The 24,316-nt window shown below is 47.0% G+C and overlaps 1 protein-coding gene across 1 annotated transcript in view; it reads right to left on the bottom strand.

Moving 5' to 3' along the window:
• Positions 1–24,316, bottom strand: part of LOC147097526 (thrombospondin type-1 domain-containing protein 4-like) — a 452,248-nt gene that overhangs the window by 119,972 nt on the left and 307,960 nt on the right. The window contains exon 11 of the mRNA XM_085972010.1: positions 9,317–9,529. Coding sequence (XP_085828136.1) covers positions 9,317–9,529 — 213 coding nt within the window. The remainder of the gene's footprint in view (positions 1–9,316; positions 9,530–24,316) is intronic.

Raw genomic sequence — 24,316 nt, 5'->3', positions numbered from 1 at the left:
CAGAGTTGGGAACTAAATATTCCAGGGTATTTGACTTATTGAAAAGACAGGCAAACTGGAACAGGAGGGTGGGGGGGCTGGCGGGGTAGCTCTGATAATTAAGGATGACATAAGGACAATAGTGAGAAAGGATCTTGGCTCAGAACATCAGGAAGTAGAATCAATATGGGTGGAGGTAAGAAATAACAAGAGGCAGAAAACAATGGTGGGAGTAGTTTATAGGCCCCCTTACAGTAGCTATATCATTGGACAGAGTATTAATCAAGAAATAATAGGAGCTTGTAACAAAGGTAATACAATTATCATGGGTAACTTTAATCTGTATATACATTGGGCAAATCAAATTGGCAAGGGTAGTCTGGAGACGAGTTCATGGAATGTATGTGAAACAGTTTCCTAGAACAGTATGTCATGGAACCAACCAGGCAAAAGGCTATTTTCGATCTTATTTTGTGCAATGAGACAGGGTTAAATAGTAATCTTATAGTAAAGGATCCTTTAGGAAAGAGTGATCATAATATAATAAAAGTTCACATTGAGTTTGAAAGTGCCATTCTTAAGTCTGACACTAGAGTCTTAAGGGCTAAAAATTGGGTTGTTTTGCGCCTCTCGTTAGCGCCCCTGTGGTACACTAACTGGGCGCAAATGCCCTAGCGTGGTGCCACTAACACCTCCTGCAAAATTCAGCGGGAGGTTAGCGGCGGCGGTAGCCAGTAGCACCCCGCTCCTCTGCATCAGCGATGATGACGTCATTGCCGTGCACAGCCACCCGTTTGCGTCCCGGTCACAAATTTCCTTTGCACCCCCTGTGAGGAGGACACAAAGGACTAGAAATTCAGTTGTTAGCGCCAGCGAACTTCAGTCAAGATTTAGCGGCGGCGCAAAACCGTAGCGCCCGCTCAGCTGCGCGCGCAGATCCTGACGTCATTTCATGGTGCAACGCCCTTGATGCGCCCGAACCGGAACTTCAGTGGCGCCCCCCTTCTGTGCGCCTGGCGCCCCCAGCGACTGGTTGAGTGGAACGGTTCCCAGTCGCTGCGGGGCGCGGGGGGCGCTATTTAAAGGGGACTCTTCCTCCATTCTTTTTGGCAGCCATTTTGTTCCACTCCTGTGTGAGAGAGAGATATTTGGAGAGAGACAAAGGGAGAGAGCTTTCTGTTTTGACTCAGCGCTTGCACAGGTACTTCTGGCTTCAGGCCAGAGCTTTGCAGTTGGATTTAACTTTCAGTGCCATAGCCTTGAGTCGCCACATATAATGGGGGCTTCAATGGGTGGAAATGCTGGCTTTCTGCATTGCAAAGGGCTCAGAGATGCCGAGAGTGCCAGTTATGGCCAGACGGAGAAGGGCCAACAGGCATCGGCACAGGAGGCCTTACCCACCCAGGGTATACCGCCAGCAGTTCTCATATCTGAACATGTCTGAGGAGCAGTGTGTTCGGAGGCTGCGATTCAGAAGGGAGGTGGTCACAGAGATCTGCCACCTGCTTCAGAGAGATCTGCAGCCACAGCTGAGGAGCAGGATGTCTCTGTCGGTGGCAGTGAAGGTGACGGTGGCTCTCAACTTCTATGCCACCGGCTCCTTCCAATCCGCTACTGGGGACATTGCCAATATCTCCCAGTTCACGGTACATTGCTGCATCCGCCAGGTGATGAATGCCCTCTTCAGAAGGAGACGTCAGTACATCTCCTTCCCCATGACCCTGGACAAGCAGCAAGAGCGTGCAATGGGATTTGCAAGAATAGCGGGCTTCCCCATGGTCCAGGGCGCCATTGACTGCACGCATGTGGCTTTGCGGGCACCTCTACAGAATGCCGAGTATTGCCGCAACCGGAAGGGCTACCATTCGCTCAACGTTCAGTTGGTGTGTGACCACAGGCAGCTCATACTAGCTGTCAATGCCCGCTTTCCAGGCAGCAGCCACGATGCCTACATCCTGCGCCAGACTTCTGTGGCAGACATTTTTGAAGCCCCGGCTCACCCAGGAGGCTGGCTTCTCGGGGACAAGGGCTATCCTTTGTGCACCTGGCTGATGACCCCGCTCCGTGCGCCCAGCACCCCTGCTGAAGAACGATACAATGACAGCCATCAAGCTACCAGGAACATCAATGAGCACACAACTGGCGTGCTCAAGCAACGGTTCCGCTGTCTGGACCGTTCCGGAGGAGGGCTACAGTACTCGCCTGAGCGAGTCTCCCATTTCATTGTAGTGTGGTGCATGCTGCACAACCTGGCTATCCTTAGGACTCAGCCACTGCCAGCAGACATTGGAGGACCACCAGAGGAGGAGGAGAAGGAGGAGGAGCAGCACCAAGACGGGAGGGAGGCACAAAGTGCAAGGGCTGTCCGTTGGCAGATTATTGTAACTCGGTTCTAGGCCCCCTCTCAGGGAATGGCTTGTGCCAATGAAAGAACATGAATGGAGCCGCTCCGCAAACCCTCAGCCGGTCAAGGCAACAAATAGTTCAAAGTGCAAAAATGGACAATCTGAATAAAGAACATTTTTTATTTTACAAACTCTGTGCCCTTCCCGCATGACAAACAAATTCAGAGAAACCCCCCAAAAAACAGTCAGACACATAAGTGGCTCTCACAGCCTTGGGAAAATGAAGAAAAGTTGAACAAAAATGACCATGATTCTCAGCCTTCATATAAAAAACAAACACAACATTCTCGGCCTTCATATAAAAAAACAAACACAACATTCTCGGCCTTCATATAAAAAACAAACACAACATTCTCGGCCTTCATATAAAAAAAACATTTTGCCACACCTTCTACTTTTTCGCTTGCGAGGGTGATCCGCCTCGCTTCCGCGATTGGCCCCTTCCCGCCCTGCAGCTCCTCCTCAATGGGACGCCAGTGGCTGCAGCAAGGCTGGGGGAAGGCTGCTGAGGGTCAGATGGTGAGACGGCAGATGCCCTTGGGGGACTGCCTGGACCAGCTCTGGGCCTGGAGGGCCCAGCTTCTGACTGCTCCAACTCTGCTTGGGCGGCAGCAGTCTGTCCTACGGGTGGTGGCAGCTGCAGTGGAGGAGTGACAGTGTTGGCTGCAGGAATGCTGCCAACCTGACAGAGCACAGGCACTCCCTGGTCGGCCGAGACACTGGCACTTGCACGGGCCAGCACTGAAGCATGCGCAGCAATCTGCTGAAGCACAGACTGCTGGGCTGCTGCGGCGCGGCGAGGGCCCCGTCGATACCTGGCCGATCCAGCGAGGGTGGCAGCAGTTAGTGCCCGTGTGGCCCTGCTCTGTGTCTGCATCACACCAGCCAGTGAATGCACGGCACGACTGAGCACTTGGCTGGAAGCTGCCTGTGCCGCCCCGAATTCCTGAACACTCCTTGCCAGTGACTCTATGGAGTCAGGCATCCTTGCCACTGCAGCCATGAGCTCAGTGTGCCTGTGCTCAGCCTGGGCGCCCATTTCACCAAGGAGCCGCACCTCCTCTGCGCTCACCGTAGCAGGACTGGAGGCCGCACTCACCCTCCGGGGAGAAGGCTGCCGAGCTTCCCCACTCCTCCCGCATTGCGGCAGCCCGCTAGGCCCCGGAGCTTCACCCTCATCAGACCCTTCCCCCCTGCTCCCCTCCAGGGAAGACGTGTCCCCATCATGGCCATGGGCTGCGTCGGCTGAGGGTGGCACTGATGGGCCGGCTTCCTCTTCCTCCTCCTCGAATTCTGAATCAGACACAGTACCAGCTTGAGGGCCCGCCTCCTCACCTGGCGAATCAGCATCTGAAAGCAGAGAGGCACAAGAGTTGCTTCAGAGTGAGGACAGGGCGGCAGCGAGGGAGGCATGACTGCTGCTATGCACTGCATTGGTTCGAGAGTGGCAAAGGATGCTGGTGTGAGGCACAAGTGGAAAGAGAGAGATCAAAAAGGTGATGACCTTACCATTGCTGTCCAGAAAGGGGTCGGCATCTCCAGTGGTGACGGGGCCAATCAGCCGGCCTCCCATAATCTGCTCCACTCGCTGCTCCAGGTCGCTGAGCTCTTTAAGGTCAGGACGGCCACCCCCAGTCCGTCGCTGCTGCCTGCGATTGTGGGCCAGCTTGCCCTGCAAGAGAAAGGACGGACTCTAAGTACAGTGTCAAGCCCTCATCTTGCCTGCGCTGCCTCCCATGGTGGAATAGCCCTGACAGTGTCAAGCCCTCATCTTGCCTGCACTGCCTCCCATGGTGGAATAGCCCTGACAGTGTCAAGCTCTCATCTTGCCTGCACTGCCTCCCATGGTGGAATAGCCCTGACAGTGTCAAGCCCTCATCTTGCCTGCACTGCCTCCCATGGTGGAATAGCCCTGACAGTGTCAAGCCCTGATCTTGCCTGCACTGCCTGCCATGGTGGAATAGCCCTGACAGTGTCAAGCCCTCATCTTGCCTGCGCTGCCTCCCATGGTGGAATAGCCCTGACAGTGTCAAGCCCTCATCTTGCCTGCACTGCCTCCCATGGTGGAATAGCCCTGACAGTGTCAAGCTCTCATCTTGCCTGCACTGCCTCCCATGGTGGAATAGCCCTGACAGTGTCAAGCCCTCATCTTGCCTGCACTGCCTCCCATGGTGGAATAGCCCTGACAGTGTCAAGCCCTGATCTTGCCTGCACTGCCTGCCATGGTGGAATAGCCCTGACAGTGTCAAGCCCTCATCTTGCCTGCACTGCCTCCCATAGTGGAATAGCCCTGACAGTGTGTAAAGTGCTGAATGTGCAAGTGATTTTCATGAGCATCCCATAGCTGTTGGATAAGGGCTGGGCATTGGGGCTTTCAGGTCCCTTTGGCCATAAAGTGAGGTGCACATGCAGGGGTGAAGAGGGTACTGGAAAGGGTACTCACCCTGACAACCGGAGTGAGGTCGTTAAACTTTTTTCTGCATTGCACAGGAGTCCTGGCAACCATGCTGTTGGAGGTCACCCTGTTTGCCACCTCCCTCCAGGCTTTTCTATACTCGCTGGGCAGCGGCCTCCTGCCACTATCAGTGAAGAGGACATGTTGCCTGCGCTCCACTGCACCAACCAGTAGCTTCAGAGCACCCTCGCTAAAGCGCTGCGCTCGCTCCCTAGCCTTCTCCATAGTCCTGGGCGTTGAACTGGTGAAGCAGCTATGTTCAGGCCTTGATTCAGGGCTGCAGTGTGCAGGGCGTCGCAGCAAAACAAATCGACCCTGCCCCTTTAAGAGCTGACCGGCGCCAGCGTGTCTGCCTTCAATCAGCAACTCGTCGCACCTGCGCTGCGCCCGCCCTCTGTGGTAGTGCCCCGGCTCACCAGCTTAGTGCCTTATGATAGTCGTGCACCGCCTGCTTTAGCGCAGCAGCAACCTCTTGGGGCGATGCAACTCAATTTCGGCGAAGGTGGTGCTAAGAACATAAGAAATAGGAGCAGGAGTAGGCCAATCGGCCCCTCGAGCCTGCTCTGCCATTCAATAAGATCATGGCTGATCTGATCCTAACCGCCAATCCACTAACACAGAACCATCTCCTGAATCTAACAGAATTAGACACCCGAATTAGGAGCAGGATCAGGCTACACGGCCCCTGGGCCCGCTCCGCTACCCACAGGGCCATGACCGATCCGAACCTAGACTCATGTCCAAATTCCTGCCCGCTCCCCGTAACCCTTAATTCCCTTTACTTCTAGGAAACTGTCTATTTCTGTTTTAAATTTATGTAATGATGCAGCTTCTACAGCTTTTTGGGGCAGCATATTCCATGGACCTACCACCCTCTGAGTGAAGTAGTTCCTCCTCATCTCAGTTTGGAAAGAGCAGCCCCTTATTCTAAGACTATGCCCCCTAGTTCTAGTTTCACCCATCATCGGGAACATCCTCCCCGCATCCACCCGATCCAACCCCTTCAAAATCTTATATGTTTCAATAAGATCGCCTCTCATTCTTCTGAACTCCAATGAGTAGAGTCCCAATCTACTCAACCTCTCCTCATATGTCCATCCCCTCATCCCCGGGATTAACCGAGTGAACCTTCTTTGTACTGACTCGAGAGCAAGTATGTCCTTTCTTAAGTATGGACACCAAAACTGTATGCAGTATTCCAGGTGCGGTCTCACCAATACCTTGTACAACTGAAGCAATACCTCCCTATTTTTATATTCTATCCCCCTAGCAATGAAAGCCAACATTCCATTGGCCTTCTTAATCACTTGCTGCACCTGCATACTAACCTTTGAGTTTCGTGCACCAGGACCCCCAGATCTCTTTGTACTTCAGTACTTTCCAGTTTCTTGCCATTAAGATAATAACTTGCTCTACGATTTTTCCTGCCAAAGTGCATAACCTCACACTTTCCAGTATTGTATTCCATCTGCCAAATCTCTGCCCACTTACTTAGCCTGTCTATGTCCCCTTGCAGGTTTTTTATGTCCTCCTCACTCACTACTTTCCCTCCCATCTTAGTATCATCTGCAAACTTTGATATGTTACACTCGGTCCCCTCCTCCAAATCATTAATATAGATTGTAAAGAGTTGGGGACCCAGCACTGACCCCTGCGGAACACCACTAGTTACTGATTGCCAGTCTGAGAATGAACCATTTATCCCAACTCTCTGCCTTCTGTTAGATAGCCAATCCTCTATCCATGCCAGAATATTACCCCCAATCCTGTGATTTTTTATCTTAAGCAATAATCTTTTGTGTGGCACCTTGTCAAATGCCTTTTGGAAGTCTAAATACACTACGTCCACTGGTTCCCCTTTATCCACCCTATATGTTACTTCCTCAAAGAACTCCAGCAAATTTGTCAAACATGACTTCCCCTTCATAAAACCATGCTGACTTTGTCCTATTAAATTATGATTATCCAAATGTCCTGTTACTGTCTCCTTAATAATGGACTCCAAAATTTTACCTACCACAGATGTTAGGCTAACCGGTCTATAGTTTCCAGCCTTCTGTCTACTGCCCTTTTTAAATAAGGGTGTTACATTAGCAGTTTTCCAGTCTGCCGGGACCTTTGCTGAGTCCAGGGAGTTTTGGAAAATTATTACCAATGCATCCACAATCCCTACCGCCACTTCCCTCAAGACCCTAGGATGTAAGCCATCAGGTCCAGGTGATTTATCCGCCTTGAGTCCCATTATTTTACCGAGTACCACTTCCTTAGTGATTTTGATCGTGTTTAGCTCCTCCCCCCCCTTTAGCCCCCTGTTTGTCCAGTGTTGGGATATTCTTAGTGTCTTCTACTGTAAAGACTGATATAAAATATTCATTCAGTGTTTTTGCCATCTCCATATTTCCCACCATTAATTTCCCGGTCTCATCCTCTAAGGGACCAACATTTACTTTAGCCACCCTTTTTCTTTTTATATAGTCGCTAAATTTAGCGATCGCCCGGCTGCAGCGCCCCAAACGTGGCGATACTGAATTTCTAGGCCAAAGAGCCTACAAAGGGACATGGACAGGTTAAGTGAGTGGGCAATAAGGTGTCAGATGGAGTATAATGTGGGGAAATGTGAGGTTATTCAATTTGGTATGAAAAATAGAAAAACAGAATATTTTTTAAATGGTGAGAAACTATTAAATGTTGGTGTTCAGATATATTTGGGTGTCTTAGTACAAGAAACACAGAGTTAGCATGCAGGTACAGAAAGCAATTAGGAAGGCAAATGGCAAGGTGGCCTTTGTTGCTAGAGGGTTGGAGTAAAAGAGTAAGGAAGTCTTGCTCCAATTGTACAGGGCCTTGGTGAGACCACACCTGGAGTACTGTGCACAGTTTTGGTCTCCTTATTTAAAGGAAGGATATACTTGCCTTAGAGGCAGTGCATTGAAGGTTCACTAGATTGATTCCTGGGATGAGAGGGTTGTCCTATGAAGAGAGATTGAGTAGATTGGGCCTATACTCTCTGGAGTTTAGAAAAATGAGAGGTGATCTCATTGAAACATATAAGACTCTGAGGGGGATTGACAGGGTAGATGCTGAGATATTGTTTCCCCTGGCTGGAGAGTCTAGAACTAGGGAGCATAGTCTCAGGATAAGGGGCTGGCCTTTTAAGGCTGAGACGAAGAGGAATTTCTTCATTTAGAGGGTTGTGAATCTTTGGAATTCTCTGTCTCAGTTGTTGAATATATTCAAGGCTGAGATAGATAGATATTTGGACTCCAGAAGAATTAAGAGATAGGGCAGGAAAGTTGAGGTGAGGTCAAAGATCAGTCATGATTTTATTGAATGGCGAAGAAGGCTCGAGGGGCCGTATGGTCAACTCCTGCTCCTAATTCTTATATTCTTATTGAAAGAACACTGGTGGTAAATGTATAAACTATGTAAGGAGTATTGGGCAAAGAGTCCCAGAACCTCTTTCCTTCAACTTCATGCCAGAAAACAGAGTTGGAGATTTACCTTCCATATCTAAACTCATCCAAAGCTCTGCTGCTCACATCCTAACTCACACCAGTCTCATTCACTCATCATCCCTGTGCTCACTGACCCACATTGGCTCCCAGTTAAGCAACGCCTCAAATTTAAAATTCTCATCCTTGTTTTCAAATCCTTCCATGGCCTCGCCCCTATCTATCCCTGTAACCTCGTCCAGCCCTACAACCCTCCGAGATCTCCACGCTCCTCCAATTCTGGCCTCTTGAACATCCCTGATTTTAATCGCTCAACCATTGGTGGCCGTGCCTTCAGCTGCCAAGGCCCTAAGCTCTGGAATTCCTTCCCTAAACCTCTCCACTTCTCTTTCCTCCTTTAAGATGCTCCTTAAAACCTATCTGTCCTAATTTCTCCTTTTGTGGCTCGGTGTCAAATTTTGTTTTATAATGCTACTATGAAGCGCCTTGGGACGTTTTACTAATATAAATACAAGTTGTTGTTGTTGATGGGTCTTGGCCCCTTTTTATTGTCCGGGGATTTCTTAGGGATCACTGCGGGGAAGCGGGGGTCTCGGGATGGAGCGCTTGTATCTACAGCAGGCAATGAACTATGCCTTCCACCTCATTTTCCTGTCTTAATATCAGGTGGGTAGCAAAGAGACCAAGGGCCCAAACAGGTAGGTGCAATCTTTTTCTAAAAGGTCCAGCAGAGGAGTTTTGTGGCTTGGGGCCTCTTCGCTGCTATTCTTGGACAGCAGCCAAAAGACTCCACAGCAAAAAACTTGACTTGGTGTACAGATATTTTGACAGTAAAAGAAATATTTACCTTTTTTTGCAGGTACGGAATGGTGTTAGCTTATTACTAAAAAAAAGCAAGCTTTAACATTTGCCAATCTGTCCCTTTGTTTTTTTACCTCTGACTGCAATCTCCTGGTCTCCCAGATTATGTCTAAGGAGACATATTGCATCATATATCACATGCATTTGTAATCAGCAACACTTACCTCTGCCGCAAGTAGCTGTACATTCTGTCATCCCAACCTGTTTCCAGTTGTATTCACGGAAATGCCGTGGTGGTTGCATAACTGGTACCTGATTGCCTGTCTCACGTGGTGGGAATCTTCCAGGATGCCGAGTCTGGAAATTTGTGTTCTCATAATCTAAATTTACCGCAGAGGAGTCTTCTGTGACATCCAACTGACCATTGAGTGGATCTCCTAGAAACAAAAAGCAAAATATAAAGTGATCATCAACACACTCACCAGGAGGTATGGAAAAACGATTTACTAAATTATGTGAATTTCAGTGAGAAATGTATTTAATAAATCAGTGCTCCACAAAGATCTCTAACGTATATTTTTCAGATACTAAGGAGCAAGTACAATTATTAACAGCTACATGGAATCACATCGAATTTTACAGCACAAGAACAGGCCATTCGGCGAAAACAGGTCCATGCCAGTGTTTATGCTCGACACGAACCTCCTCCCACCCCACTTCATCTAACCTTATCAGCATATCATAAGAACATAAGAAATAGGAGCAGGAGTAGGCCAATCGGCCCCTCGAGCCTGCTCCGCCATTCAATAAGATCATGGCTGATCTGATCCTAACCGCCAATCTACTATCACAGAACTATCTCCTGAATCTAACAGAATTAGACACATGAAATAGGAGCAGGATCAGGCTACACGGCCCCTGGGCCCGCTCCGCTACCCACAGGGCCATGACCGATCCGAACCTGGACTCATGTCCAAATTCCTGCCCGCTCCCCGTAACCCTTAATTCCCTTTACTTCTAGGAAACTGTCTATTTCTGTTTTAAATTTATGTAATGATGTAGCTTCTACAGCTTTTTGGGGCAGCATATTCCATGGACCTACCACCCTCTGAGTGAAGTAGTTCCTCCTCATCTCAGTTTTGAAAGAGCAGCCCCTTATTCTAAGACTATGCCCCCTAGTTCTAGTTTCACCCATCATCGGGAACATCCACCCCGCATCCACCCGATCCAACCCCTTCAAAATCTTATGGCCTAGAAATTGGGTTTTGGCGCAGCCAGGGCTTTAGCGCCGGAAGTTAGTGCCGGCGCTAAGTCCCCCTGCGCGCGCCAAAAATTCAGTAGCGCCGCGCCCAAACGGCTGCCGGCGCTACTGGAGGGTTTCAGCACCTCCCAATGGGCGCTACCTGCCCCATTGCGGCGCTGTTCCGGCGCTGCGGCGCCCGATGCGGTGCGGCAGGCTGGGGAAGTGCAGGCCTCCTCCTTCCGTTAAGGAGGAGCTGCCTGCACCCGACCGCTGGCCGTTGACGGCTGAACAAAAATGAGCCCGGCACCTCGGAGAAGTGCCGGGCTCGCGGCCCACATGCATCTGTGCCGCGGGGGGGTCTTGGAGGAGTCCAGGGAGGGAGGTGCGGGCAGGCGGCCGCCAGGGAAGCGGCCGGCCGCCGCGCGACCTTAATGCGCCGGCGCTAACTTCAGCAAGGCACCTTTTACAGAACGTTGCTTGCGGCTGCCACGGGCGAGGCGGCCGCAACTCAATTTTGGAGTTCGGGCGGGTTACCACGGCAACCGGGACGCTGCGCACACCGATGACGTCATCGGTGCCGGCGCAGCGCTACCGGTGCAACGCCGCTTTAGGGCCCCACTCAATTTTTCAAATGGCCATAACTCTGGCGCTAGTCCCTCTAGCGCCTCAAAAGCGGCGCTAAGGCTAGTGAATTTCTAGGCCTATATGTTTCAATAAGATCGCCTCTCATTCTTCTGAACTCCAATGAGTAGAGTCCCAATCTACTCAACCTCTCCTCATATGTCCATCCCCTCATCCCCGGGATTAACCGAGTGAACCTTCTTTGTACTGACGCGAGAGCAAGTATGTCCTTTCTTAAGTATGGACACCAAAACTGTATGCAGTATTCCAGGTGCGGTCTCACCAATACCTTGTACAACTGAAGCAATACCTCCCTATTTTTATATTCTATCCCCCTAGCAATGAAAGCCAACATTCCATTGGCCTTCTTAATCACTTGCTGCACCTGCATACTAACCTTTGAGTTTCGTGCACCAGGACCCCCAGATCTCTTTGTACTTCAGTACTTTCCAGTTTCTTGCCATTAAGATAATAACTTGCTCTACGATTTTTCCTGCCAAAGTGCATAACCTCACACTTTCCAGTATTGTATTCCATCTGCCAAATCTCTGCCCATTTACTTAGCCTGTCTATGTCCCCTTGCAGGTTTTTTATGTCCTCCTCACTCACTACTTTCCCTCCCATCTTAGTATCATCTGCAAACTTTGATATGTTACACTCGGTCCCCTCCTCCAAATCATTAATATAGATTGTAAAGAGTTGGGGACCCAGCACTGACCCCTGCGGAACACCACTAGTTACTGATTGCCAGTCTGAGAATGAACCATTTATCCCAACTCTCTGCCTTCTGTTAGATAGCCAATCCTCTATCCATGCCAGAATATTACCCCCAATCCCGTGATTTTTTATCTTAAGCAATAATCTTTTGGGTGGCACCTTGTCAAATGCCTTTTGGAAGTCTAAATACACTACGTCCATTGGTTCCCCTTTATCCACCCTATATGTTACTTCCTCAAAGAACTCCAGCAAATTTGTCAAACATGACTTCCCTTTCATAAAATCATGCTGACTTTGTCCTATTAAATTATGATTATCCAAATGTCCTGTTACTGTCTCCTTAATAATGGACTCCAACATTTTACCTACCACAGGTGTTAGGCTAACCGGTCTATAGTTTCCAGCCTTCTGTCTACTGCCCTTTTTAAATAAGGGTGTTACATTAGCAGTTTTCCAGTCTGCCGGGACCTTTGCTGAGTCCAGGGAGTTTTGGAAAATTATTACCAATGCATCCACAATCCCTACCGCCACTTCCCTCAAGACCCTAGGATGTAAGCCATCAGGTCCAGGTGATTTATCCGCCTTGAGTCCCATTATTTTACCGAGTACCACTTCCTTAGTGATTTTGATCGTGTTTAGCTCCTCCACTCCTATAGCCCCCTGTTTGTCCAGTGTTGGGATATTCTTAGTGTCCTCTACTGTAAAGACTGATACAAAGGGCAGCACGGTGGCATAGTGGTTAGCACTGTTGCCTCACAGCGCCAGGGACCCGGGTTCGAATCCGGCCTCGGGTGACTGTCTGTGTGGAGTTTGCACATTCTCCCCGTGTTTGCGTGGGTTTCCTCCGGTTGCTCCGGTTTCCTCCCACAGTCCAAAGATGTGCGGGTTAGGTTGATTGGCTATGATAAATTGACCCTTAGTGTTAGGGGGATTAAATACATGGGGTTACGGGGATAGGGTGGGATATGTGTTGGTGTAGGGGTTACAGGGATCGGGTGGGATATGTGTTGGTGCAGGCTCGATGGGCCGAAATGGCCTCTATCTGCATTGTGGGGTTTCTGTGATTTCTGTGAAAATACTCATTCAGTGTTTTTGCCATCTCCATATTTCCCACCATTAATTTCCCGGTCTCATCCTCTAAGGGACCAACATTTACTTTAGCCACCCTTTTTCTTTTTATATAACTATAAAAACTCTTACTATCTGTTTTTATATTTTTTGCTAATTTACTTTCATAATCTATCTTCCCTTTCTTAATCAATCTTTTTGTTATTTTTTGCTGTCTTTTAACGTTTTCCCAATCCTCTATCCTCCCACTAGATTTGGCTACCTTATATGCCCTTGTTTTTAGTCGAATACTATCCTTAATTTCTTTACTTAGCCACGGATGGCTGTCTTTTCTTTTACACCCTTTTCTTTTCAGTGGAATATATTTATTTTGGAAGTTGTAAAATAACTCCTTAAATGTACACCACTGATCATGTATCATCTTACCCTTTAATCTATTTTCCCAATCCACTCTACTCAATTCCGCTCTCATACCTTCATAGTCTCCTTTATTCAAGCTTAGCACGCTTGTTTGAGATCCAACCTTCTCACCCTCTAATCCTTCTATTCCTTTCTCCTTTATGTGTTTATCTAGCTTTCCCTTAAATCCATCTATGCTATTCGCCTCAACTGCTCCTTGTGGTAGCAAGTTCCACATTCTCACCACTTTCTAAGTAAAGAAGTTTCTCCTGAATTCCTTATTGGATTTCTAAGTGACTATCTTATATTTATGACCCCTAGTTTTGGACTCACCCACCAGTGGAAACATCTTCTCTATATTTACCCTATCAAACCTCTTCATAATTTTAAAGCTTTCTGTTTTCTAGAGAAAAGAGCCCCAGCCTATTCAGTCTTTCCTGATTGTTGAACCCAAAATGCAGTTTTGGTATCATCCTTGCAAATAAATAACAAGAAAATTCTAGATGGGATAGGGCCACTATCACTCACAGGTAACGACAGCTAAATGGCAGAATTATTAAATAATTACTTTGCCTCGGTGTTTACCAGGGAGACTAACATGGTGGACATGACATTAGCAGAAGAGATCAAAAAAGATATAAAGACATTTAAGATAGAAGGAGGGAGATAATTGACAAACTAATCAAACTTAGAGACGATAAAACCCCTGGTCCGGATGGATTGCATCGTGCATATTAAAAGAAGTTAGAAAAGAAATAGCAGAGACACTATTACATAATATAAACATTCATTCAAAAATGGAATAGTGCCAGAGGACTGGCAGACAGCTAATGTGATTCAAATATACAAAAATGGAGATAGAACAAGTCCAGGGAACTATAGACCAATTAGCTTAACGTTGGTGATAGGAAAGATAATGGAATCCTTGCTCAAAGATGTAATAGAAAAATATATAGAGACTGAAAATATAATAAAGAGTAGTTAGCATGGATTACAAAAGGGAAGGTCATGCTTGCCCAACCTTAGTGAATTCTTTGAAGAAGTAACAGAAAGGGTGGATAAGGGTAATACAGTAGATGTAATATATTTGGATTTCTAAAAAGCCTTCGATAACGTACCACATAGTACACTCATGACTAAGGTCAGAATATGTGCAGTCAGGGGGCAATTAGCAAAATTTACAGCAAGCTGGCTACAAAACAGAAAACAGAGAGTAGGGGTTAAAGGTAGTAACTTAGATTGGCAAAAGGTAGGAAGTGCTGTTCCACAAGGATCGGTGCTGGGAACGCTGTTATTCACCATTTACATAAACGATTTGGGCTTGAGAATCGGAAGTACAATTTCAAACTTTGCGGATGACACCAAATTGGAGGGAGGGTGTAGGTAATACAGAGGAGGACATTAATAAACTTGCAGAATGGGTGTGTAATTGGCAAATGAACTTCAATATAGAAGTCCCTGACAACCATGTGTGCAGGAAGTGTGTCCAGCTGCAGCTACTGGCAGACCGCATTATGGTGCTGAAGCAGCGATTGGACACATACTGGACCATTCGCAATGCTGAGGACGTCATGAATAGCACGTTTAATCAGTTGGTCACACCGCAGGTAAAGGTGGCACAGGCAGAGAGGGAATGGGTGACCAACAGGCAGAGTAGTAGGCGCAGGCAGGTAGTGCAGGGATCCCCTGTGACCATCCCCCTCTCAAACAGATATACCGCTTTGGATACTGATGGGGTGGATGGCTTACTAGGGGAAGGCAGCAGCAGCCAACTACCTGGCACCAGGGGTGGTTCTGCTGCACATGACGGGAGGAAAAAGACTGGGAGAGCTATAGTGATAGGGGATTCTATTGTAAGGGGAATAGATAGGCGTTTCTGCGGCCGCAAACGAGACTCCAGGATGGTGTGATGCCTCCCTGGTGCAAGGGTCAAGAATGTCTCAGAGCGGCTGCAGAACATTTTGGAAGGGGAGGGTGAACAGCCAGTTGTCGTGGTGCATATAGGTACAAACGATATAGGTAAAAACCGGGATGAGGTCCTAAAAGCTGAATATAGGGAGTTAGGAGGTCAATTAAAAAATAGGACCTCAAAGGTAGTAATCTCAGGATTGCTACCAGTGCCACGTGCTAGTCAGAGTAGAAATAGAAAGATATTTCAGATGATTACGTGGCTAGAGGAATGGAGCAAGGGGGAGGGATTCAAATTCCTGGGACATTGGAACCAGTTCTGGGGGAGGTGGGACCAGTACAAAACGGACGGTTTGCACCTGGGCAGGGCCGGGACCGATGTCCTCGGGGGAGTGTTTGCTAATGCTCTGGAGGAGGGTTTAAACTAAAATGGCAGGAGGTTGGGAACCTGAGCGGAGAGACAGAGGAAAGGGAAACAAGGATAAAAGCAAAAGACAGGAAGGAGAAAAACAAAAGTGGCAGGCAGAGAAATCAAGGGTTTAAATCAAACATGGCCACAGTAAATAATAATTCTAAAAGATCTAAGAGCGTTAAAAAAACAAGCCTGAAGGCTTTGTGTCTTAATGCAAGGCGCATTCGTAATAAGGTGGATGAATTAGCTGTGCAAATAGAGGTAAACGAATATGATATGATTGGGATTACGGAAACATGCCTCCAGTGCAGAAAACGTTAGTGGGAGCGGTATATAGACCTCCAAACAGTAATGCGGAGGTCGGGGATGGCATTAAACGGGAAATTAGAGAAGCGTGCAATAAGGGCACAGCAGTTATCATGGGTGACTTTAATGTACATATAGATTGGGCTAACCAAATTAGTAACAATACTGTGGAGGAGGAATTCCTGGAGTGTATACGGGATGGTTTCCTGGGCCAATATGTTGAGGAACAAGCTAGAGATCAGGCCATCTTAGACTGGGTGTTATGTAATGAGAAAGGATTAATTAGCAATCTTGTTGTGCGAGGCCCCTTGGGTCAGAGCGATCATAATATGATCAAATCCTTCATTAAGATGGAGAGTGAAATAGTTGACTCGGAGACTAGGGTCCTGAATTTAAATAAAGGAGACTACGATGGTATGAGGTGCGAGCTGGGTAGGATTGATTGGGGAATGACACTCGAAGGATTGACGGTGGATGGGCAATGGCAAACATTCAAAGACCGCATGGATGAACTACAGAATTTGTTCATCCCAATTTGGCATAAAAATAAAACAAAAAAGGTGATTCAACCGTGGCTACCAAGAGAAATTAGGGATAGCATAAGAACCAAGGAAATGACATAAATTGGCCAGAAAAAGCAGTAAACCTGAGGATTGGGAGCAGTTTAGGATTCAACAAAGGAGGACAAAGGGATTAATTAAGAGGGGGAAAATAGAGTATGAGAGTCAGCTTGCAGGGAACATAAAAACTGACTGTAAAAGCTTTTATAGATATGTGAAGAGAAAAAGATTGGTGAAGTCAAGCGCAGGTCCCTTGCATTCAGAATCAGGGGAATTTATAATGGGGAACAAAGAAATGGCAGACCAATTAAATACATACTTTGGTTCTGTCTTCACAAAGGAGGACACAAATAACCTCCCAAAGATGTCGGGGAACATGGAGGAGAGGAACTGATAGAAATCAATATTTGTAGGGAAATGGTGTTAGGGAAATTGATGGGATTGAGGGCCGATAAATCCCCAGGGCCTGATAATCTACATCCTAGGGTACTTAAGGAAGTGGCCCTAGAAATAGTAGATGCATTGCTGGTCATCTTCCAAAATTCGATAGACTCTGGAACAGTACCCATGGATTGGTGGGTAGCTAATGTTACCCCACTGTTCAAAAATGGTGGTAGAGAGAAAACAGGGAATTACAGACCGGTAAGCCTGACATCGGTAGTGGGGAAAATGCAAGAGTCCATTATAAAGGATGTAATAGCAGAGCACTTGGAAAAAAGTGACCGGATCGGACAAAGTCAACATGGATATACAAAAGGTAAATCGTGCTTGACTAATCAACTGGAACTTTTTGAGGATGTTAACTGGTAAAATAGATAAGGGAGAACCAGTGGATGTGGTGTACTTGGATTTTCAAAAGGCTTTCGATAAGGTCCCGCATAAGAGATTAGCGTGTAAAATTAAAGCACATGGGATTGGGAGCAAGGTATTGACTTGGATAGAGAACTGGTTGGCAGACAGAAAGCAGAGTTAGAATAAAGGGGTCTTTTTCCGAGTGGCAGGCAGTGGCTAGTGGGGTACCGCAGGGATCGGTCCTTGGACCCCAGCTATTCACAATATATATTAATGATCTGGATGAGGGAACAAGATGTAATATCTCCAAGTTTGCAGACGACACAAAGCTGGGTGGGCGCGTGTGCTGTGAGGAGGATACTGAGAAACTCCAGTATGATTTGGACAGGTTGGGTGATTGGGCAGAAGCATGGCAGATGCAATATAACGTGGATAAATGCGAGGTTATCCACTTTGGTGTCAAAAACAGGAAGGCAGATTATTATCTGAATGGCAATAGATTGGGAAAAGGGGAAGTGCAACGAGACCTGGGTGTCCTTGTGCAGCAGTCGCTGAAAGTAAGCATGCAGGTGCAGCAGGCGGTTAAGAAGGCAAATGGTATGTTGGCCTTCGTAGCAAGAGGGTTTGAGTACAGGAACAAGGATGTCTTGTTCCAGTTGTACAGAGCCTTAGTGAGACCACATCTGGAGTACTGTGTGCAATTTTGGTCACCTTATCTGAGGAAGGATGTTCTTGCCATGGAGGGAGTGCAGCGAAGATTCACCAGGCTGGTACCTGGGATGGCGGGAATGACGTATGAGGAGAGATTGAGTCGATTGGGCTTGTACTCGCTGGAGTTTAGAAGAATGAGAGGGGATCTCATCGAAACTAATAAAATTCTAACAGGACTAGACAGACTAGATGCAGGAAGGATGTTCCCGATGGTCAGGGAGTCATGTTCCCGATGACCAGGGGTCACAGTCTAAGGATAAGGGGTAAGCCATTTAAGACAGAGATGAGGAGGAATTTCTTCACCCAGAGAGTGGTGAACTTGTGGAATTCTCTACCAAAGAAGGCAGTAGATGCCAATTCATTAAATATATTCAAGGAGTTGGATATATTTCTTAAGGCTAAAGGGATCAAGGGATATGGAGAGAAGGCAGGAACAGGGTACTGAATTTGGACGATCAGCCATGATCTCATTGAATGGCGGAGCAGGTTCGAGGGGCCGAATGGCCTACTCCTGCTCCTATCTTCTATGTTTCTATGAGTGTGAGGTGGTACATTTTGGTAGGAAGAATAAGGAGGCCACATACTCCTTGGAAAGTGTCTAAGTGAAGTAGAGGAACAGAGAGATCTGGGGATCCAGATACACAAATCACTAAAAGTGGCGACACAGGTTAATAAAGCAAACATAGGAACACAGAAGATAGGAGCAGGAGTAGGCCATTTGGCCCCTCGAGCCTGCACCACCATTTAATGAGATCATGGCTGATCATCCAAATTCAGTACCCTGTCCCTGCTCTCTCTCCAAATCCCTTTAGCCTTAAGAAATATATCTAACTCCTTCTTGAATATATTTAATGAATTGGCCTCAACTGCCTTCTGTGGTAGAGAATTCCACAGGTTCACCACTCTCTGGGTGAAGAAATTCCTCATCATCTCTGTCCTAAATGGCTTACCCCTTATCTTTAGACTGTGACCCCTGGTTCTGGACTCCCCCGCCATCAGGAACATCCTTCCTGCATCTAGTTTGTCTAGTCCTGTTAGAATTTTATAAGTTTCAATGAGATCCCCTCTCATTCTTCTAAGCTCCAGTGAATATAAGCCCAATCGACCCAATCTCTCCTCATACGTCATTCCTGCCATCCCAGGTATCAGTCTGGTGAATCTTCGCTGCACTCCCTCCATGGCAAGAACATCCTTCCTCAGATAAAGTGACCAAAACTGCACACAATACTCAAGGTGTGGTCTCACCAAGGCCCTGTACAACTGCAACAAGGCATCCTTGCTCCTGTACTCGAATCCTCTTGCTATGAAGGCCAACATGTAAAGCATTGGGGTCCATTTCTAGAGGGATAGAATTGAAAAGCAGAGTAGTTATGTTAAACTTGTATAGAACCTTGGTTAGGCTGCACTCGAAGTATTGTGAACAGTTCAGGTCTCCATATTATAAAAAGGATATAGAGGCACTGGAGAAGGTGCAAAAAAGGTTTACTAGAATTATAACAAAATTGGAAGGTTATATCTATCAAGAAAGGTTATACAGGCTGAGGGATGACCTGATAGAGGTCTTTAAGATTATGAAAGGGTTTGATAGGGTAAATGTAGAGAAGACATATCCATTTTGCAGGCGAGACCAGAACTATGGGTCATAAATATGAGATAGTCACTAATAAATCCAATAGGGAATTCAGGAGAAACGTTTTACCCAGAGAGTGGTGAGAACGTGAAACTCGCTACCACAGGGAGTAGTTGAAGCGAATAGCATAGATGGACTTAGGGGAAGCTCGATAAGCACATGAGGGAGAAAGGAATAGAAGAATATATTGATGGGGTTAGATGAAGAAGGGCGGGTGGAGCCTCGTGTGGAACACTGGCATAGACCTGTTGTGCCGAATGGCCTGTTTCTGTGCTGTAAATACTTTGTAAATCTTTTTTGCACTTTCTGCAGCGCTTCTTTATCCTTTTTGTAATAATGGAGAACAGAACTGTTTACAGTACTCCAAGTGTGGTTTAACCAAGGTTCTATACAAGTTTAACATAACTTCTCTGCTTTGAATTCTATTCCTCTAGAAATGAACCCCAGTGCTTTGTTTGCACTTTTAATGGCTTTGTTTTCTAATATGGATCCAATCAATGATTGCTACAATCCCTCTGTTACCTGCAGCTGATAAAAAAACACTATTTTCTCAACTCCTCCAATTTTTCTCCTGTTATTAAAAGCAGTGACTCCTATTAGGGTTTGCATTGGTGGTAACAGTCTTATGGTATCTTTCTTATGCTCATTCTTCATTTAGGAGCCCAGAAGGTGATTATTGGCAGGCTATTTAACCATAGAGGTCACTGTAGCCAAATCCAATTCAGTTCTCAATCGATATCCACAGTCACACATTTTCCATCAATGATCAGGAAGAGCAATCAGCCTAATTTTCCCCCTCCCTACCCGAGTGGCACCGAGGCCAAATGTAGCACCCCTGTTGCTGCCTCAGATGAAATCTGCTAACATAGGATAAACCTGGAATCAATCCTTGGATATCCCTATTCTTTTTAGCTCAGTGCCACACTGGGAGTCCATTCTTTCACAAAACCACTAATTTTAATTTTTTTATACCAAGCAAACAAAATGATGATGCAATTCATATCAAAATATGATAATATGCTGAAAAAATGGCATTACAACTCTTGTGTATTATGTAGCTGTCACAAAAATAATGCTTGAAATGATATTGGAGAGGGAGGAGGAGGATCCCTTTGTTGTAGTCCATTTTGGGACCAACAACATAGGAAAGAGTAGGCAAGAGGCCCTGTTTGGAGAGTACCAGGAACAAGGAGCTAAATAAAGAACAGGACCTCAAGGGTTATAATCTCTGGATTATTACCCGAGCCATGTACAAACGGGCAGATTAGGGAGGTGATCACGTAGCTGAAGGAGTAGTGTGGGAAAGAGGGGTTCCATTTCATGGGACACTTGGCACCAGTACTGGGACAGAAAGGAACTGTACCATTGGGACGGGCTCTACCTGAACCAGGCTGCGACCAGGGTCCAGTGGAAAGGATAAATAGGGCGGTCACAAAGACTTTGAACTAGTAAATGCGGGGGAGGGCTCAGGTGGAAAGGTAGTATAAATAATAGTTCTAAAACAAACGAAAGGGAAGCGGGTAGAGTAATAGTCAGAAATTGTGCTTTAGGCACTACAGGTAAAGAGAAAAGTAAAAGATGTAAAGTAATTAAACCAGGAGAAAGAAATAAGAAATGTGTGAGTAAAACACTAGAGCAGAAGGACAGATTAGGGTGTGTGGCCCAAATAAGCATTCTTTATACAAACGCACGGAGTATAAGGAACAAATTGAATTGCAGGTGCAAATTCAACTTGGAAGGTATGACATGGGGGGCGATTTTCCCAGCCCCGAGGAGACGGGTCTCGAGGTGGGACAGTGTGGCAAAATGGCAAAAACTGAGTGCGGGTTCAGAACCTGCCTCCGCGCAATTTTGCCGGAGGCGGGTTTGATGGGTGCGATTTGGTCCTGCCTCCATCAGTCAGGAGAGGTAGTTAAGACCTGTAAATAGCAGTTAAGGGCCTCTATAATCCTATTTTGACAGGCCTTTGTTATTTTACCACATTTTCAGAGTGTTGCACGACCCTCCTAAACCACGCCCGCTAATCCTGGCGGGTTGGCAAGTGGGTGGCCTCCTCACAGCTGCAGCTCCACCATTAAAACGGAGCTTTCATCAGGGAGCAGTTGCAGGTGGCAGAACTTTTGTTCCAAAGGTCTTTCAGCATGCCTACTGAAGTGGGAGGTGCTGCAGCTTCTATCTCTCAACAGTGGGACCTCCTTGGAAGACCCTCTCCCCGCTTGGGCTGAGCGCTTCCCCAACGGAGATATCTGCCAGCAGCATGGGAACCATTTATTTCCTTTCACCATGGACCTCAGAATCGGATGAGGAGCAGCCACGGCAGCAGCAGAACCAGGCAGCTCAGCAGCAACAGCAGCAGGAGCCCCAACCTCCTGCTCACCCACCTGATGCTGCACAGGGCAGAAGGTGCCAGCGCATGGAAGCACGTCGTGCAAGGAATGCACTCATCCTGGCTAGATTTGCATAGGTTGCCCATTGTGGCACATGTGCTTGGCTCCCTCTTAACACATGATAGACAATGAACATGACTCTCTGGCCTCCTTTCACTCTGACCACCAACCTGACCACACAAGTGTCGCGGAGCCCGCAATGTGGAGCTGCCCAAGCCGAAATAACAGATGCCATCACGCCAAGTTTGCCATCACCTAATTTTAATACATTCCCACAGGGATGGTATTTCATCAATAAACAGAAACAATCCCCCAATCTGCACACAGATCTGGAGGTTATATCCCTTGTCAGCTGGACCCACACAGCCTTGGTTTCTTTGTGAGGCCTCTTCCTCCCAGATGAGGGAAGAGCACCTCCCTGCTAGCTCTCGCCCCCTCAACCAGCATACCCAGCACCCTCGGGGAGGCCCTTGCCTTGGAGCTGGCCATTCTTCAAGGAGATAACAGCTTGGAGGTGGTGCAGCATCGACCAAAAACCAGTGGAATGAGCCAAGGCAGCAAGCAGCCCTTAAATGAAGCTGGATAAGTGACGTCAGCAAAGGCGCGTTTCAGTCCCAAAACACTAATTGGCCCAGGGGAACCTGCACCTCTGAAATCAACTGGCCAATTAGGGGAAAATCGCTAATTTTTCCCACCTCTCAGTGGAGGCGGGTTTGGAACCCACCCAAACCGAAACCCGCCTCCAATGGGAAAATCGCGCCCATGGCTGCAAGACAGTCAGGACTAGGAACTAAATATACCAGATTATAAGGTCTACAAGAAAATTAGGGGAAATGGTAAAGGGGAAGGAGTAGCCTTAGTGATTTAATCACTTCAATGATAAGAGAGAATATAACGAGAGGTAAGCAGGCAGTGGAGACTTTATGGGTAGAATTAAGAAATAGAAATGGATTTAAGACTGTAGTGGGAGTTGTGTATAGGTCCCCTTGCAGCAGCTGTGCACAGGTGGACATTTCAGTAACATATTTAAATCATGCTCCCACAATGCATTTGGAACTCCCAGCAGTAAAATGTAGATGGTAGCTGCCAGCTCCAGAAGATACTTGCCTTTTACTGCACTCCTTGGGGGGTCAGGAGGAGCAGGAGAGCTCCCCCCGGCCCCTCAAGGAAGCCTTTGGCCTTTGTTCTGCTGACCGTGGTCTCTCTCTAGCCCCTTCTGCTATCACCGACCTCCCCCTCCGCCCCTGCCGCGATCGCCGACCTCACCACTCCCAAGCCCCGATCTGGATCCTGCCCACCTCCCGATTGCCGGGAACTGTCCCCAAGGGTCCCTGGCTGCAGTCTCCTGCCGCTGGCTTCCCTGCCCGGCAGCCGCCCAGGCTGTAAGTTTCTCTGGCTGTGGTGCAGAAAACAGAATTAAAAATGATAATGAGGTCCTGCCATTAAATTCAGCAGGACCACTGCGTCCCCGGCCTTGCCAGGTGCTTTGGGTGCTTTCAGCCTCCCCCGCTCCCTCCCAGCTTCCCTGCAAATATCGGGGCCAGCTTATCAGGAAAGATATATTGGCCTTGATGGGATTATAGTAGACTTACCAGAATGATACCAGGGGTTAAAGGGTTAAATTATAAGGACAGGTTGTATTACTTTGGCTTGTATTCCCTTTGAGTTTAGGGGTGATCTAATCATGGTGTTTAAAATGATAAAAGGAGTTCGACAGGGTAGATACAGAGAAATTATTTCCTCTGATGGGGGATTCGAGAACAAGGGGGCATAATCTTAAAATTCGAGTTAGGCCGCTCAGGAGTGATGTCAGGAAGCACTTTTTCCACAAAAGTGGAAATGGAACTCTCTCCCCAAAAAAGGCTGTGGATGCTGGGAGTCAATTGAAATTTTCATGGCTCAGATCAATAGATTTTTGTTGGGTAAGGGTATCAAAGGCTATGGAACAAAGGCGGGTAAATTAAGTTGAGATACAGATCAGCCATGATCTGACTGAATGGCGGAACAGGCTCGAAGAGATGAATGGCCTCCTCCTGTTCTTATATGGCAGAGAATTTCACATTCTAACCACCCTCTGTGTAAAGGCATTTTTTCTAACCTCCCTTAATCCTTTTTGTGATTATCTTAAATTACCAGCTCACCAACCAGTGGAAATAATCTATCACTATTTGTCCTATCATAACCCTTTATAATCTTGAAGACTTCCATCAGATTATCCCTTATCCTTCTCCGTCCGCTCTTGTAAAATAACCCCTAGCTCTCGAGTTTCTTTTCAATACAATTGTGCCTCATCCCTAGTAAATCCTCGTGACTCTATACTGCATCTTTCCCATTGCTTCTATATCTATCCTAGAATGGGGTGTCAAAATTTGTATGCAATACTTCACTGCAGCTGAACTAAGGCCTTGTTTAAGACCATTATTACTTCCTTTCTTTTGTATTCTATGCCTCTGTAATGATATCAGCAAAT

The sequence above is a fragment of the Somniosus microcephalus genome, chromosome 32, assembly GCF_052327205.1.
Source record: "Somniosus microcephalus isolate GS21.2 chromosome 32, FLI_Smic_1.0, whole genome shotgun sequence".
NCBI classification, from domain to species: Eukaryota; Metazoa; Chordata; class Chondrichthyes; order Squaliformes; family Somniosidae; genus Somniosus; species Somniosus microcephalus.
This window is presented reverse-complemented; position numbering and strand designations above follow the sequence as displayed.